General features: G+C 41.2%; 1 protein-coding gene and 1 long non-coding RNA gene across 3 annotated transcripts in view; one reads left to right on the top strand and one right to left on the bottom strand.

The window, feature by feature from the left end:
* The window catches only part of LOC139581180 (polycomb group RING finger protein 3), a 40,063-nt gene that overhangs the window by 19,968 nt on the left and 4,710 nt on the right, over window positions 1–15,385 (top strand). For both annotated transcript variants that reach the window (XM_071410670.1, XM_071410669.1), the window contains 5 exons: window positions 13–130; window positions 787–883; window positions 4,073–4,128; window positions 4,517–4,627; window positions 8,544–8,632. In XM_071410670.1, the coding sequence (XP_071266771.1) occupies window positions 13–130; window positions 787–883; window positions 4,073–4,128; window positions 4,517–4,627; window positions 8,544–8,632 (471 nt within the window). The remainder of the gene's footprint in view (window positions 1–12; window positions 131–786; window positions 884–4,072; window positions 4,129–4,516; window positions 4,628–8,543; window positions 8,633–15,385) is intronic.
* The window catches only part of LOC139581182 (uncharacterized), a 38,382-nt gene that overhangs the window by 4,867 nt on the left and 18,130 nt on the right, over window positions 1–15,385 (bottom strand). The gene's annotated exons all lie outside the window — the stretch shown is intronic.

Below are 15,385 nucleotides of genomic sequence, written 5' to 3' on the forward strand. Positions count from 1 at the left end.
CCTTCTCCCCAGAACCCCGAGATGCTAACCAGGAAGATCAAGCTGTGGGACATCAACGCCCACATCACTTGTCGCCTGTGCGAGGGGTACCTGATAGACGCCACTACTGTCACGGAGTGCTTACACACCTGTGAGTACCTGCTGATGACACAAGCATGTACTCATACTCCGACACACATCATTCACATATTAACACAGATCATGTATCTTTATGAGGGCTTCGTGCATGTGGCTTCATACAGCAATAGATATTTTTGTTGTCTCATTAAAGTTCAATTATCACAACGATCAAGCAACCCTCCACCCACAAAGTAGCCCTAGTTGTACTAGAGACAGAGAAGTCTGAGTAAATGTCAGCAGCAGCGCAAGTAATGTAATCAGTCAGTCATGCCCTAGAGGGCGCCATTGTACCATACGTGGAAAGTCCTAGTTGACCAAATGTCAATGTAGAGTGGAGAGCTTCAATCGCAATCCTCAGGTGGAAATGACTTTCTCTCACACCCCCCTCAGAGATGAAACAGAGAGACTCACATCATGTCCGGACAGCTATCGGACACATCATAGCGAGGCTGGTCTCTCAAAAAAGCCACACTTTTTTTACAACATCAAAAGATAGAACAAGATACCCGTGTTGCTTATCATGTGATTGACATGTCTCTCTCTCTCTCTCTCTCTCTCTCTCTCTCTCTCTCTCTCTCTCTCTCTCTCTCTCTCTCTCTCTCTCTCTCTCTCTCTCTCTCTCTCTCTCTCTCTCTCTCTCTCTCTCTCTCTCTCTGTGTCTTCCAGTCTGCAGAAGCTGTCTAGTGAAGTACCTGGAGGAGAACAACACCTGTCCCACGTGCAGGATTGTCATTCACCAGAGCCACCCACTGCAGTACATCGGGTGAGTAGGCAGCCTGGACATCAAACCACTCCCCTTACCAGCTCAGTTGTTTCATCAGTGTGCAGAACAGAGAGCCACCACTACGGGGCAGCAGCACAGTCCAAAAACAATACGGTCGAAGGAGAGGAGAGCGGAGGGGGAAAACAAAACAATATTCTAATTAAATAAATACATACATGCATATTTGCTTAAATGAGCATGTGCGCACACACACACACACACACACACACACACACACACACACACACACACACACACACACACACACACACACACACACACACACACACACACACACACACACACACACACACACACACACACACACACACACACACACATGTTTGTTTTGCTATCCTTGTGGGCACCAAACAATTGATTTCCATTCAAAGTCCTATTTTCCTGAACCCTAAACTTAACCATAACCTTTAAACTAACCCTAACCTTAACCATAACTCCCAAACCTCACCCTTAACCTTAATTCAAACACTAATTGTAACCTTAACCCTAAACCTAACCCCAAGCCTAAAATAGCCTTTTTTCTTGTGGGGACCCACCTGTTTGAATGTTCCTTTTTTTACTATCCTTGTGAGGACTTCTGGATGGTCAAACCAAACACACACACACAAAGTAAAGGGACTCTGTTGTCCATCTGCCCTATGAGTGCTTGTGCAGTAGTGTCTGATTAATAGTACAGCCAATGGGGATGTTCGCCAGCCTAAATGTCTACCAGCTATTTAGTCATAAGCATTTTGCAGCCCAGAAAAATGTCCCCATTTTTATGGAAAATCCAACATTTGAAATGCACTCCTCTCTTCATTTCCCTCGGAGTAGTTGTTTATTCAAATGAAAATAAAAAGCGAATTAATGTGCCAAAACGAAAACATTTAAACAGATGAAAGACACATCAAAATTCGAAACATAGAACAATGAACAGGTTCAAACTAGGTGTGAGAGGCGGAGATAAAAAACAACAACGAGTGCTGCTACTACTACGGCCTGGTGCTGAGAAGATGAAAACACAAGCATTCTAACCATATTCCAAGTCATACATCATTTAAGGGTTATGATAAGCATCTATGCACTTATCGTTCGTGTTTCAAGACTAATAAAACTTGAAAGATTCATAATAAGTAAACTAGGGGTAGCCAAAATCATCAACGAGCATTAGGTCATCTTTCTGATGGTGTATTTAAGCGAAAGCTAATTGAGCCTTCGATCCATCCCCACACTCCCGTGCATCAAGGGCCCTGTCAATAAGGCGTCAGCGCTCGCTGTGTTTGGGGCGAAGCAGAGTTTGGCTACCGCAGTGGTAAGCGGTCTGCTCTTACCTGCCTCAGGGGGGAGAAAATCTGCTAATTATGGTCTTGAGCACAGGATAGGATAGAGAGAATGACCTTCACTCCAGACGGAAGAAACACCACGTCTTTCCAGGATTCTCGTGCAGCACACCCCACTGAGTTTCGCTAGTCACACTGCAGGCCCAGGTGTTGCAGTACAAAGTGTGCGTCACAGCTGGGTAGTGGACAAATGCGCTGTGTTTTGATGTCATTCATGCTGTTATATGGTAAACATGGGAATTCTGAATGTCAAGAAGCATGTGCTGCTGCCATTAAGGAAGCGTGTATGTTTTGTATATAAAGTGGCAAGAAAAAGTATGTGAACCCTTTGGAATGACCTGGATTTCTGCATAAATTCGTCATACAATTGGATCTGATCTTCATCTAAGTCACAACAATAGACAAACACAGTCTGCTTAAACTAATAACACACAAACGATTATACATTTTCATGTCTTTATTGAACACACCGTGTAAACATTCACAGTGTAGGGTGGAAAAAGTATATGAAGCCTTGGATTTAATAACTGGTTGACCCTCCTTTGGCAGCAATAAATTCAACCAAACGTTTTCTGTAGTTGCGGATCAGACCTGCACAACGGTCAGGAGGAATTTTGGACCATTCATCTTTACAAAACTGTTTCAGTTCAGCAATATTATTAGGATGTCTGGTGTGAACCGCTCTCAAGGTCATGCCACAGCATTTTAAATCAGGTTGAGGTCAGGACTCTGACTGGGCCAGTCCAAAAGGCTTATTTTCTTCTGTTGAAGCCATTCTGTTGTTGATTTACTTCTGTGTTTTGGGTCGTTGTCCTGTTGCATCACCGAACCTCTGTTGAGCTTCAATTGGCGGACAGATAGCCTTATATTCTCCTGCAAAATGTCTTGATAAACTTGGGAATTAATTTTTCCGTCAATGATAGCAAGCTGTCCAGGCCCTGAGGCAGCAAATCAGCCCCAAACCATGATGCTCCCTCCACCATACTTTACAGTTGGGATGAGGTTTTGATGTTGGTGTGCTGTGCTTTTTTTTCTCTCCACACATAGTGTTGTGTGTTCCTTCCTTCCAAACAACTCAACTTTAGTTTCATCTGTCCACAGAATATTTTTCCAGTAGCGCTGTGGAACATCCAGGTGCTCTTTTGCGAACTTCAGACGTGCAGCAATGTTTTTTTTGGACAGCAGTGGCTTCTTCCGTGGTGTCCTCCCATTAACACCATTCTTGTTTAGTGTTTTACGTATCGTAGACTCGTCAACAGAGATGTTAGCATGTTCCAGAGATTTCTGTAAGTCTTTAGCTGACACTCTAGGATTCTTCTTGAGCATTCTGCACTGTGCTCTTGCAGTCATCTTTGCAGGACGGCCACTCCTAGGGAGAGTAGCAATAGTGCTGAACTTTCTCCATTTATAGACAATTTGTCTTACCGTGGACTGATGAACATCGAGGCTTTTAGAGATACTTTTGTAACCCTTTCCAGCTTTATGCATTAGCCTAGGGGTTCACATACTTTTCCCAACCTACACTGTGAATGTTTAAATTATGTATTCGATTTATACAAGAAAAATACAATAATTGTTGTGTTATTAGTTTAGACTATGTTAGACTATGTTTGTCTATTATTGTGACTAAGATGAAGATCAGATCAAATGTTTTGACTAATTTATGCAGAAATCCACGTAATTCCAAAGGGTTCACATACTTTTTCTTGCCACTGTATGTCTATCATTAAAGGCTACATTTCCAAACAAGACACAGAATAAGCATGGTACCACATGTCATCAGCTATTAGTGATAATAAATTTAGCATTGTCAGATTTGTAATTTAAAAAATATCTTTCTCCCCTTTAGCCATGACCGAACAATGCAAGACATTGTCTACAAGTTGGTACCGGGACTACAAGAGGGTAAATGTCTCACTTTGGTTTCTCTCCTTCCTTGTTCCCTCACCAAAAAAAAAAAAAGTTTTTATTTGAATCTGCCCATATACATTTCCAAACCAACCCCAGTTCGCCTTTAATACTTTTTTTTCTGCGAGATTGGTGCTGAATGACTAAATAACAAACATCCCAAAGCACATAGCCATGAAATATCTATGAAGGATTTGACTTATCTGACAGACTGATTAATCTGACAGACTGATTTGTCTGACAGACTGTAATGAGAGAAATCCTACTCCATACAGTCTGCCATCAAATGTAAAGAAGCCCTAGTGACAGTTACCTTCAGCCAAAGCAAGGCCCTAATTCTCCCTTGTGTCTCTCTCTCTTTCATTCCCTTTTTCCCCTCCTGCAGCGGAGATAAAAAAACAGAGAGACTTCTATCAGAAGCTGGGAATGGAAGTGCCCGGGGACATCAAAGGAGAGCTGTGCAGCATGAAACAACATCTAGATCCTCATCGCAATGGTACGGTCCACTCTCGCCCGCCAGAGCCTATGCACACACACCTTCCCCCCTCTATTTTCCCTACTTAGTATCACCTCTTTCCTGGATTCAGCCCAGGCGAATCAGAGTGTGAAAGTGGCGGCGCCTGTAAAGCACGGCGGCGTTGCGATCCAGCCCGACAATGAGGTGTAAACGCATGCCCAGAGAGTCGTCACAGAGCAGGCCTAATTGGTTGCTCAATACCCTTTCTGATTTCTTATAATTAACGCTCAAATGGAAGTGGAACTGCTCTCGCCCCCCCATTGGGCTGAGCTGTGGCTAATGTCCTTATGAGGTCGTTTAAACAGAATCCTGGCAGAAATGGAACCCTTGTCAACACTCACTGCCCAGCGAAACAGAAATAGTGCGTAGCTTGTTGGCTAACAACATGCGACAGCTCCTGCGCCTAGATTTCCTGAGAGCCAAACCCCGGAGTGGGGAATGACATGAGTGTGCTAATGGACAGCTTCTACAATATCACCTTCACTTCAAGAGCACAAAAAGTGGCTTTCCATTTCTGTCTATTCCTTTCTCTCATGTTCTCTCTCTCTCACTTCTATCTCTCACCCCCCCCCCCCCTCTGTCCCTCTCTCTCATACCTCTAACATTCTATTTCATTCTCTTTCATTCTCTCTCATATACACTGAGTGTACAGAACATTCGTGACACCTTCCTAATATTGAGTTGCAGCCCCTTTTGCCCCCAGAACAGCCTGAATTTGTTGGGGCATGGACTCTGCAAGGTGTCGAACGTAGGCTTGGGCGGGACACCGTATATACCGTATACCGGGGTGTTTGGGAATAGCCACAGGATGGTTTTTCAATACTGTTGAAACTATTTATTTTAAACGTTTTTCAAAACATTTTCATATTTGTAGCAATGTTTTAAGTAAATACCTGCAGTCAACAGTGCAATGCATTAGGAGATAAAGCAGATTGCGTTCTTATTTCACCGGTCACATTATTTGACATTATGAAGCTTACTTAGTTCCCCAGCACGGTTGAGCAAGTCACGTGTTTGTTTGTAAAAGCACAACAGGAGATTGACGAGTCACGCTTTATATTGAAAGTCAACAGTGTTTTTTTTGTTGCTTCAAGAGTGATCAGGGACGTGCAACTATTGTTTTCCTTCACAGAAAAGACATTAGTGCAACACATTCGAAATAAAATAGCTTCATTTTTATCAGATGGCAACAGAAGTGCAACGCTATTTGGCTGGCAGCCGCACAAGTAAATGAGCAAAAATGATGCACGGCCATCATATTTCTAATGTTTAGGCCTATAGAAAGAATGTTGCCAACTACATTTCCTAATGTTTTGCTTAAAGTTAATCTTGCATTTTACCTGAGAAAAATAGGCTGGCTACACCAAGAAAAGTACCGGGGAGAAAAAGAAGCGCTGTCTGCTGATAGAATGCCGTTTGTGAATTCTCATTCGAGTGTAGAAGTGCAACTGAAGCACAAAATGAGTCTGATGCCGAGCAGAAGTTACAGTAAGAAGCCATTTAGATCTGTGTTCACAAAACGGGGGCAAGAAATTTCTTGTGTTTTATATTTTTTTCCTTTGTGAAAAATGCTGAATTTTGTGTTAAAAATGCTGAATTTTGTGTTAACACGATGCTTAAATTTAACTTGCTATCTAAGTAAGTGGCTGGATTAATAAGGTGACAGGGCATCATATTGTGTAAGCTTTCTGTCTTGTTTGAGAAGTCAAAGCCCTTTGGATGAGTTATTTGTATAGCTGCCAAATCTTTCTTGATTTCCTTATGTTTTTTCTCCTCCGTTCTCGGCCTGTCTGCTCCTCCCCCCTCTCTTCTCTGAGCAGAGCAGGCAGGCCTGTTGCCCTAGCGACTCCAGACTTCACAGTCCACTCAGACACAGTGTGTAGACATGCTGCTGGAGAGCCAGTACTGCATGCTTCAAAACTTTGTTCATTTGCATAATGTCTCTCGTTCACATTCGCTTGAAAATGTTCAAACTCACCAAAAATGACATTCGGTAGCTCCTACCTATATATGTATAACTTTATGAACTGGATTGCCTGTCTTTGCAATTTGTTTATTTTCGTTTGAGCTCGTTAGCGTATTTAGCTAGCAGCCTCCATGCAAATTCACTATTACTTGTGCTGATTTTGTTAGCATTCTGGTAATAGATGCCCAATGGGCTTTTTTACGTTTTTCCGCGCCCTCTTGTGTACTAAACCGGTAATACTGTAAATCCCGTGGTGAGAGAAGGACGGTATGACGATATCGCCCAACCCTGTTGAAAGCATTCCACAGGGATTTTGGCCCATGTTGACTCTAATACTTCCCACAGTTGTGTCAAGTTGACTGGATGTCCTTTGGATGGTGGGCCATTCTTTATACACATGAGAAACTGTTGAGCATGAAAAACCCAGCACCATTGTAGTTCTTGACACACTCAAACCGGTGCGCCTGGCACCTACTACTATACTCTGTTCAAAGGCACTTCAATCTTTTGTCTTGCGCTTTCACCCTCTGAATGGCACACATACACAATCCATGTCTCAATTGTCTCAAGGCTTAAAAATCCTTCTTTGTTTTGTACACTCAGTGTGCATTAATGCCAAAGTCTCCATAAAGACCCACTTATGTGAAGAATCACATTAGTAGTTTTACATGCCAGCTCTTTATGACAATGTCCTCTGTGAGTGGTTTTTCGATGGTAAACAATGCTGTATGCTATGTAGAAGCAAATGAAAAAGAAAATGTTTTGTGACATATAGTGCTCAGATTAGCCCACTAGTTTCTTGTTTGTAAGACTTGATAATATCAGTGTCTTATTCCTAGAATTGTTCCTAAATGGAAACAAAGTCCACCTTATACCTAGTGTCATTGAGTTATTTTCAGGTTGGCTGAAGGTGTATCATAACCAATTTGGCCTCACTTGAACAGTAATCACTCTGCTTACTCTTGAGATAAGCTCGGGCTAGTACAAGAGTGCTCTCAAGCCTCACTGTCAATCCCCTTTGGGATGTACTGTGGAGAGCAAATGGGAGAACAATAGAAGATGGTTGGGCCCCAGTTCCATCGCCAATCATAGAGAGGGAGAAAATGTTTGTCCACAAACAAGGGACTACCTAATCAACTGAGCTCAGATAATGGCCGGGACAATTGAAAACTCAGGGTATTGGGAGATTCTCAAGGCCCTCTCTCCCAAGGTCTTTTCCATCACAATGAACCAAACATCCGGAGCCAACAGGTTTATTTAACAGGAGCTAGCCTCCCTCTCACCGCTCCAAGCCTGTGGAGAAGCCTTATTTCTCTCTTCCTCTTGCCAGTGACCATCAGCCCTTACTTTATAATGACCTCTCTCCATCTCAATTTCCCTATTCCTCCATCTTTGCTCAAATGGTTCCCAAGGCCAATTAAACCAGAGAAGAGGTCTGATTTTAGCGCCCTGCAATCACAAAGGCAAAAGATCAGTTTGCCTTCATTAAAAGACCCCCTGATTTGGATGACCGTGCTCAGACGGTGGACAAATCAAGTAAACTGCTTGACGCTTTGGGCCACGTAAATTCCTAATAAATGTAATTCTACAGTTGAATGGATACAGGCCATTTGGTTCATTAGAAAAAAAGCATGCCCTGTTTCTTGCCATCAGATGTGCATTGCTTGTGTTTAGCTAATAAAGAGAGCAGGTATGAAAGTCAATTATGTCCAGTCGACTAGATTAAAGGTTGAACACACTCCGAGGGATCCACTTGTCATTCACTCATAATTGTCTGGTAATTTTATATAGAGCCATGGCTGTATGAAGTAATATTCTTTAATGTGTTAAAACATTGAAATGGTGAATACAGTAGATGGCAACTAAAATAAAGTCTTATTAGGCTTTCTATGACCACTATCTGTCACTTCTCTCATTGGTTGACAACAGGTGAGGTGAAAACGGAGGACACGGCAAATAAAGAAACAGGGGAGGAGAAACCGGAGGAGGAGAACGATTATCACCGCAGCGACGAGCAGGTAGGTGGACGTCCACCACACGCCGCCTTCATTTCCTGCAGGACAGGAAGGAGTCATCTCTGAGCTCATCTTTCATTTCCTCTGTCCGGGTGCCATGCAATTACTAGCCCTATGCTTTGTCTGCTCAAGTGGAATCTCATAAACATTATCCTAGGTTATAGGGGAATGTATTTTATACCATCTATTGCATTTTGCCTCTGTCATTGCTCATCCATATATTTATATGTATATATTCTTAGACCATTCCTTTACTTAGATTTGTGTGTATTATGTAGTTGTTGTGGAATTGTTAGATTACATGTTAGATATTCCTGCACTGTCGGAACTAGAAGCACAAGCATTTCGCTACACTCGCAATAACATCTGCTAACCACGTGTATGTGACCAACACAATTTGATTTTGATTTGATTTAGGTTAACTATTTTGTAATGACCAGTTCACTACATGGTAGGCCTATAGTTGTTTTGAGTCGTATATCCACAAGTAGACAACCCAGCATGCCGCACATACAGCTCATTTAAAATACGGAAGGGTTTTTACACGAATTTCGTCTAGATGATCATTTGTATTCCAGTACATTCTCAGCTCTGTGGATGATATCAATAATGCAGAGAGCTTTTATTGTCTCTGCTCCTCGCCATCGTATTCACAAACAGTAATTTCCGCCGTACACACGTCACCACTATATAGCTTCAGGTGATTGGCTGTTTAACATGTAGCTATTGTCTCCGTAAAGAAAAGATCAACATGTTTGTTTTTTTTAAACCTGCGGTGTCGATACGCAACCAAGCGCCACGTCCTCTCTACATGGCCGAGAGATTGCACCAGAGGTCAAAGGTCCCGCTCTTTTGGTATTCAGCAGAGGTGTGGAGTGTGGATAGAATAGCTAATAGAGCTGCTAAGCTTTGTGAACAGAATACACCGAGGGGAGAACTGCTGCCAAGCGTCATGTGAGGCACGGGAGAAAGGGAGCGGGTGAAAAGGAGACAGTGGGGGGAGGATGTGAGAAAGAGATAAAATAAAATAAAAGATTTGGAGGGTCGAGATAGAAGCCCTTTAAGTCACCGTGGGTGAGAGAGTCTGCTAAAATGACATGGCTGCTATGAAATTGTGGAGGAGATGAAGAAGAGCGTGAGTGAAAAGGATGGATAGAAGGAGGTCAAATCAAATCACATTTTATTTGTCACATACACATGGTTAGCAGATGTTAATGCGAGTGTAGCGAAATGCTTGTGCTTCTAGCTCCGACCATGCAGTAATATCTAACAAGTAATCTAACCTAACAATTTCAGGTGAAGAGAGGAATGAGAAACAGAGAGATCAGGTTAATGGGGAGAGAAAGAGAGGACACAGAGAAGGGAGGTTATGCAGAAGGGGATGAATCGATAATCGAAAAAAGAACAGAAACAAAAGATGGCAAGGACGGATAACTAAATTGTCTTATAGGCAGTGTTGGGATTCGTTACTTGGAATAGTAATATATAAAATATTATTTGTTATATTAGTTATTTCTTTACGCTGTCCATTCAGTACGGATAAGCAAACTTTTTGATTTACTTTGTGATTTTCGCCATTGTTTGGTTGAGTTTGTTTGATATGCGTCCTTAAGTAATGATTTGATGCTTTATATTTCAATGCATTATTATGTGCAGGATCGATCTGACAGTTTGCATTCGCCGTCATTTAACCCACTCGTCATTTGAGTTTTGATGCCAGCATTTAAAGTCGGCCTTGTTGTGACTTGATAGCCGGTATTTAATGGCTTTAATATGTATATTTCGTTTCGTAAAGATGCCAAAATGTTTATGGACAATATTCCTTTGATGTGTTAGATTTATGAAGATGGAGTTTTGTTGTGATGAGAGACATTTTTCTTGCTGTTTTGAATTGCATTTATCAGCCATTTCTATTGTTTTTATGGACATTACTATAGAACACTTGGAAACGTTATTTATGGATATTTGGTTATTATAGTGTGTATATATATGTCTCCTCTTTCACGTATTTTTTGTGGAACAATTCCATTTCAAAATAGGCTACAAGCGTTTCTCCATTCATTGTTTCAGAACATGATTGGAGAATGGTGCTCGTTTAATAAAGTTAGATCAAAGCTGAATGTCTGCAAGATCACATAATGATAGTGTTCTACATAATCTAACCGAATAGTATAACGTTACTGTAAATAAAAAAAACACCACATTTTTTTACGAGATTGTAAGATGATTGTGCGAATGGTCCGATGATTCACTCATGCAGGCATAACTGAACAGTACGCAACACAAGGCAAAATAGATTGAAACAAAACACAAGTAGGCTACAGTTTATTAACTGCATGCCAACCATTTGATCTCAATCAGTTTCATGAGAATATGCATTTAGATCTTGAGTGATGTCGCATGAATGATGTTGCATGGACGTTTCACTGGTAAAACTTGAAGAATAGGCCTGTCATTTACGATTGACAGTGATAAATGTGAATGGAGGGTGAGCACATACAGTTAAAGTCAGAAGTTTACATACACTTAGGTTGGAGTCATTCAAACTCGTTTTTCAACCACTCCACAAATTTCTTGTTGACAAACTATAGTTTCGGCAAGTCGGTTAGGACATCTACTTTGTGCATGACACAAGTAATATTTCCAACAATTGTTTACAGACAGATTATTTCACTTATAATTCACAATTTTAGTGGGTCAGAAGTTTACATAAGTTGACTGTGCCTTTAAACAGCTTAGAAAATTCCCGAAATTATGTCATGGCTTTAGAAGCTTCCGATAGGCTAATTGACATAATTTGAGTCAATTGGAGGTGTACCTGTGGATATATTTCAAGGCCTACCTTCAAACTCAGTGCTTCTTTGCTTGACATCATGGGAAAATCAAAAGAAATCAGCCTAGACTTCAGAAAATAAATTGTAGACCTCCACAAGTCTGGTTCATCCTTGGGAGCAATTTCCAAATGCCTGAAGGTACCACGTTCATCTGTACAAACAATAGTATGCAAGTATGAACACCATGGGACCACGCAGCTGTCATACCACTCAGGAAGGAGACGAGGTCTGTCTCCTAGAGATGAACGCACTTTGGTGCGAAAAATGCAAATCAATCCCAGAACAACAGCAAAGTACCTTGTGAAGATGCTGGAGGAAACAGGTACAAAAGTATCTATATCCACAGTAAAATGAGTCCTATATCGACATAACCTGAAAGGCCACTCAGCAAGGAAGAAGCCACTGCTCCAAAACCGCCATAAGAAAGCCAGACTACGGTTTGCAACTGCACATGGGGACAAAGATGATACTTTTTGGAGAAATGTCCTCTGGTCTGATGAAGCAAAAATAGAACTGTTTGGCCATAATGACCATCGTTATCTTTGGAGGAAAAAGGGGGAGGCTTGCAAGCCAAAGAACACCATCCTAACTGTGAAGCACGGGGGTGGCAGCATCATGTTGTGGGGGTGCTTTGCTGCAGGAGGGACTGGTGCACTTCACAAAATAGATGGCATCATGAGGGAGAAAAATTATGTGGATATATTGAAGCATCATCTCAAGACATCAGTCAGGAAGTTAAAGCTTGGTCACAAATGGGTCTTCCAAATGGACAATGACCCCAAGCATACTTCAAAAGTTGTGGCAAAAAGGACGACAAAGTCAAGGTATTGGAGTGGCCATCACAGTTCTGACCTCAATCCTATAGAAATTTTGTGGGCAGAACAGAAAAAGCGTGTGCGAGCAAGGAAGCCTACAAATCTGACCCAGTAACACCAGCTCTGTCAGGAGGAATGGGCCAAAATTCACCCAACATTTTGTGGGAAGCTTGTAGAAGGCGTTTGACCCAAGTTACACAATTTAAAGGCAATTGCTACCAAATACCAATTGAGTGTATGTAAACTTCTGACCCACTGGGAATGTGTAGAAAGAAATAAAAGCTGAAATAAATCATTCTCTTTACTATTATTCTGATATTTCTCATTCTTAAAATAAAGTGGTGATCCTAATTGACCTAATACAGGGAATTTTTACTTGGATTAAATGTCAGGAATTGTGAAAAACTGAGTTTAAATGTATTTGGCTAAGGTGTATGTAAACTTCCGACTTCAACTGTAAGTAGAGGTAAAGAAACAGAGGGTATAACATGCCAGTAGAGACTTGATTCTGAAAGTAACGTTACTTGAAAAAGCAACTGAAATAATGTTACAATATTTGAACACAAGTAACTTGTTATATTATTCATAAAAGTAATATATTACTGTAACGCGTTACCCCCAACACTGCTTATAAGTGTGACTTTTGAACAGCCACTCAACCCTAGTTGGTAATAGTAATAACAGCAGGAGAGGGCTATGCATGGCTGGTTTTTGGACTTCTTCCGCCATGTCTGCTGGGTGACCATCTAAAGGTTGACCTTGGGGTGGGAAGGGAAGCCAAGGCAGGCTAATGAGAGCAGCACAACACTGAAATTGAAAGGACGAAGAACCATGAAAGCAAAATTTAGCAGAGTAATGAACGTCTGCTCATGTTGGCAGAGGCACAAAGGTTTGAATTTTCACATCCAGGATTTACAGACAATGGAGTGAGTGTATTTGGTGTTAGTTATTTTCAAGTGAAATGAGCTACCAATTAAAAAAGATACAAGGACACTGCTTGATAATGTGATAAAATGATTTTTAGAAAGACATGACATCAGAATATATAATTCCATGTTCTTGTATGGTGATTTTGGGATGCTAAATATGGACATACAGTTCAAATCAAATCAAGTCAAGTTTATTTTATATAGCCCTTCGTACATCAGCTAATATCTCGAAGTGCTGTACAGAAACCCAGCCTAAAACCCCAAACAGCAAGCAATGCAGGTGTAGAAGCACGGTTGAAGTCGGAAGTTTACATACACTTAGGTTGGAATCATTAAACCTCCACAAATTTCTTGTTAACAAACTATAGTTTTGGCAAGTCGGTTAGGACATCTACTTTGTGCATACCACAAGTAATTTTTCCAACAATTGTTTACAGACATCATGGGAAAATCAAAAGAAATCAGCCAAGACCTCAGATAAAAAATTGTAGACCCCCACAAGTCTGGTTCATCCTTGGGAGCAATTTCCAAACACCTGAAGGTACCACGTGCATCTGTACAAACAATAGTATGCAAATATAAGCACCATGTGACCACGCAGCCGTCATACCACTCAGGAAGGAGACACGTTCTGTCTCCTAGAGATGAACGTACTTTGATGCGAAAAGTGCAAATCAATCGCAGAATAACAGCAAAGGGCCTTGTGAAGATGCTGGAGGAAACAGGTACAAAGGTATCTATATCCACAGTAAAACGAGTCCTATATCGACATAACCTGAAAGGCCGCTCAGCAAGGAAGAAGCCACTGCTCCAAAACCGCCATAAAAAAAAGCCAGACTATACATGTGGACAAAGATCGTACTTTTTGGAGCAATGTCCTCTGGTCTGATGAAACAAAAATAGAACTGTTTGGCCATAATGACCATCGTTATGTTTGGAGGAAAAAGGGGGAGGTTTGCAAGCCAAAGAACACCATCCCAACTGTGAAGCACAGGTGTGGCAGCATCATGTTGTGGGGGTGCTTTTCTGCAGGAGGGCCTGTTGCACTTCACAAAATAGATGGCATCATGAGGGAGGAAAATTATGTGGATATATTGAAACAAATTCTCAAGACATCAATCAGGAAGTTAAAGCTTGGTCGCAAATTGGTCTTCCAAATGGACAATGACCCCAAGCATACTTCAAAAGTTGTGGCAAAATGGCTTAAGGACAACAAAGTCAAGGTATTGGAGTGGCCATCACAAATCCATGACCTCAATCTCATAGAACATTTGTAGGCAGAACAGAAAAAGCTGACTCAGTTACACCAGCTCTGTCAGCAGGAATGGGTCAGAATTCACCCAACTTATTGTGGGAAGCTTGTGGAAGGCTACCCCAAACGTTTGACCCAAATTTAACAATTTAAAGGCAATGCTACCATATACTAATTGAGTGTATGTAAACTTCTGACCCACTAGGAATGTGATGAACGAAATAAAAGCTGAAATAAATTATTCTCTCTACTATTATTCTGACGTTTCACATTATTAAAATAAAGAGGTGATCCTAACTGAACTAAAACAGGGAATTTTTACTAGGATTAAATGCCAGGAATTGTGAAAAACTGAATTTAAATGTATTTGGCTAAGGTGTATGTAAACTTCCGACTTCAACTGTAACTGTTTCACTGGAATATAAATGTAACATATTTAATAATCTCCCTAAGCCATTGAATCTATCAAGCCATTTTTTGTTCTTAAGTAATCGATACCTGCTATTCGCTACAAAGCTCAAAAAGAGTGAAAAGGGGTGGTGCTCGAAAGACCTTCATTTACTCAATGCCTTACGCTATTGCATTAGTCATATCTGTGAATTTGCTCCGAGTCATACCAGCTCGGCAGTTCCCTAATGATTCCACTAATGTACCGGCCCCGAAGACTGCTGCCGAACTACCATTAACTCTCAGTGCCTCACTCTCTAAATGGAAAGCTTTTATTTGCATCATAATGTCTCTCTCATTGCTCGTTCCATTGAAAACCATCCATTTACACTTTACAGCAGTCTTTACACTTTACAGCGGTCTTTACACTTTACAGCAGTCTTTGCTTTCGATAGGTTCCATTGCCATTGAGTATTTATTCGCAGATGATTTTCCACATTTGAGCATAACTCTGGAGGCTCTTATTTTTACTGGCTCTG

Source organism: Salvelinus alpinus, chromosome 7, assembly GCF_045679555.1.
Source record: "Salvelinus alpinus chromosome 7, SLU_Salpinus.1, whole genome shotgun sequence".
NCBI classification, from domain to species: Eukaryota; Metazoa; Chordata; class Actinopteri; order Salmoniformes; family Salmonidae; genus Salvelinus; species Salvelinus alpinus.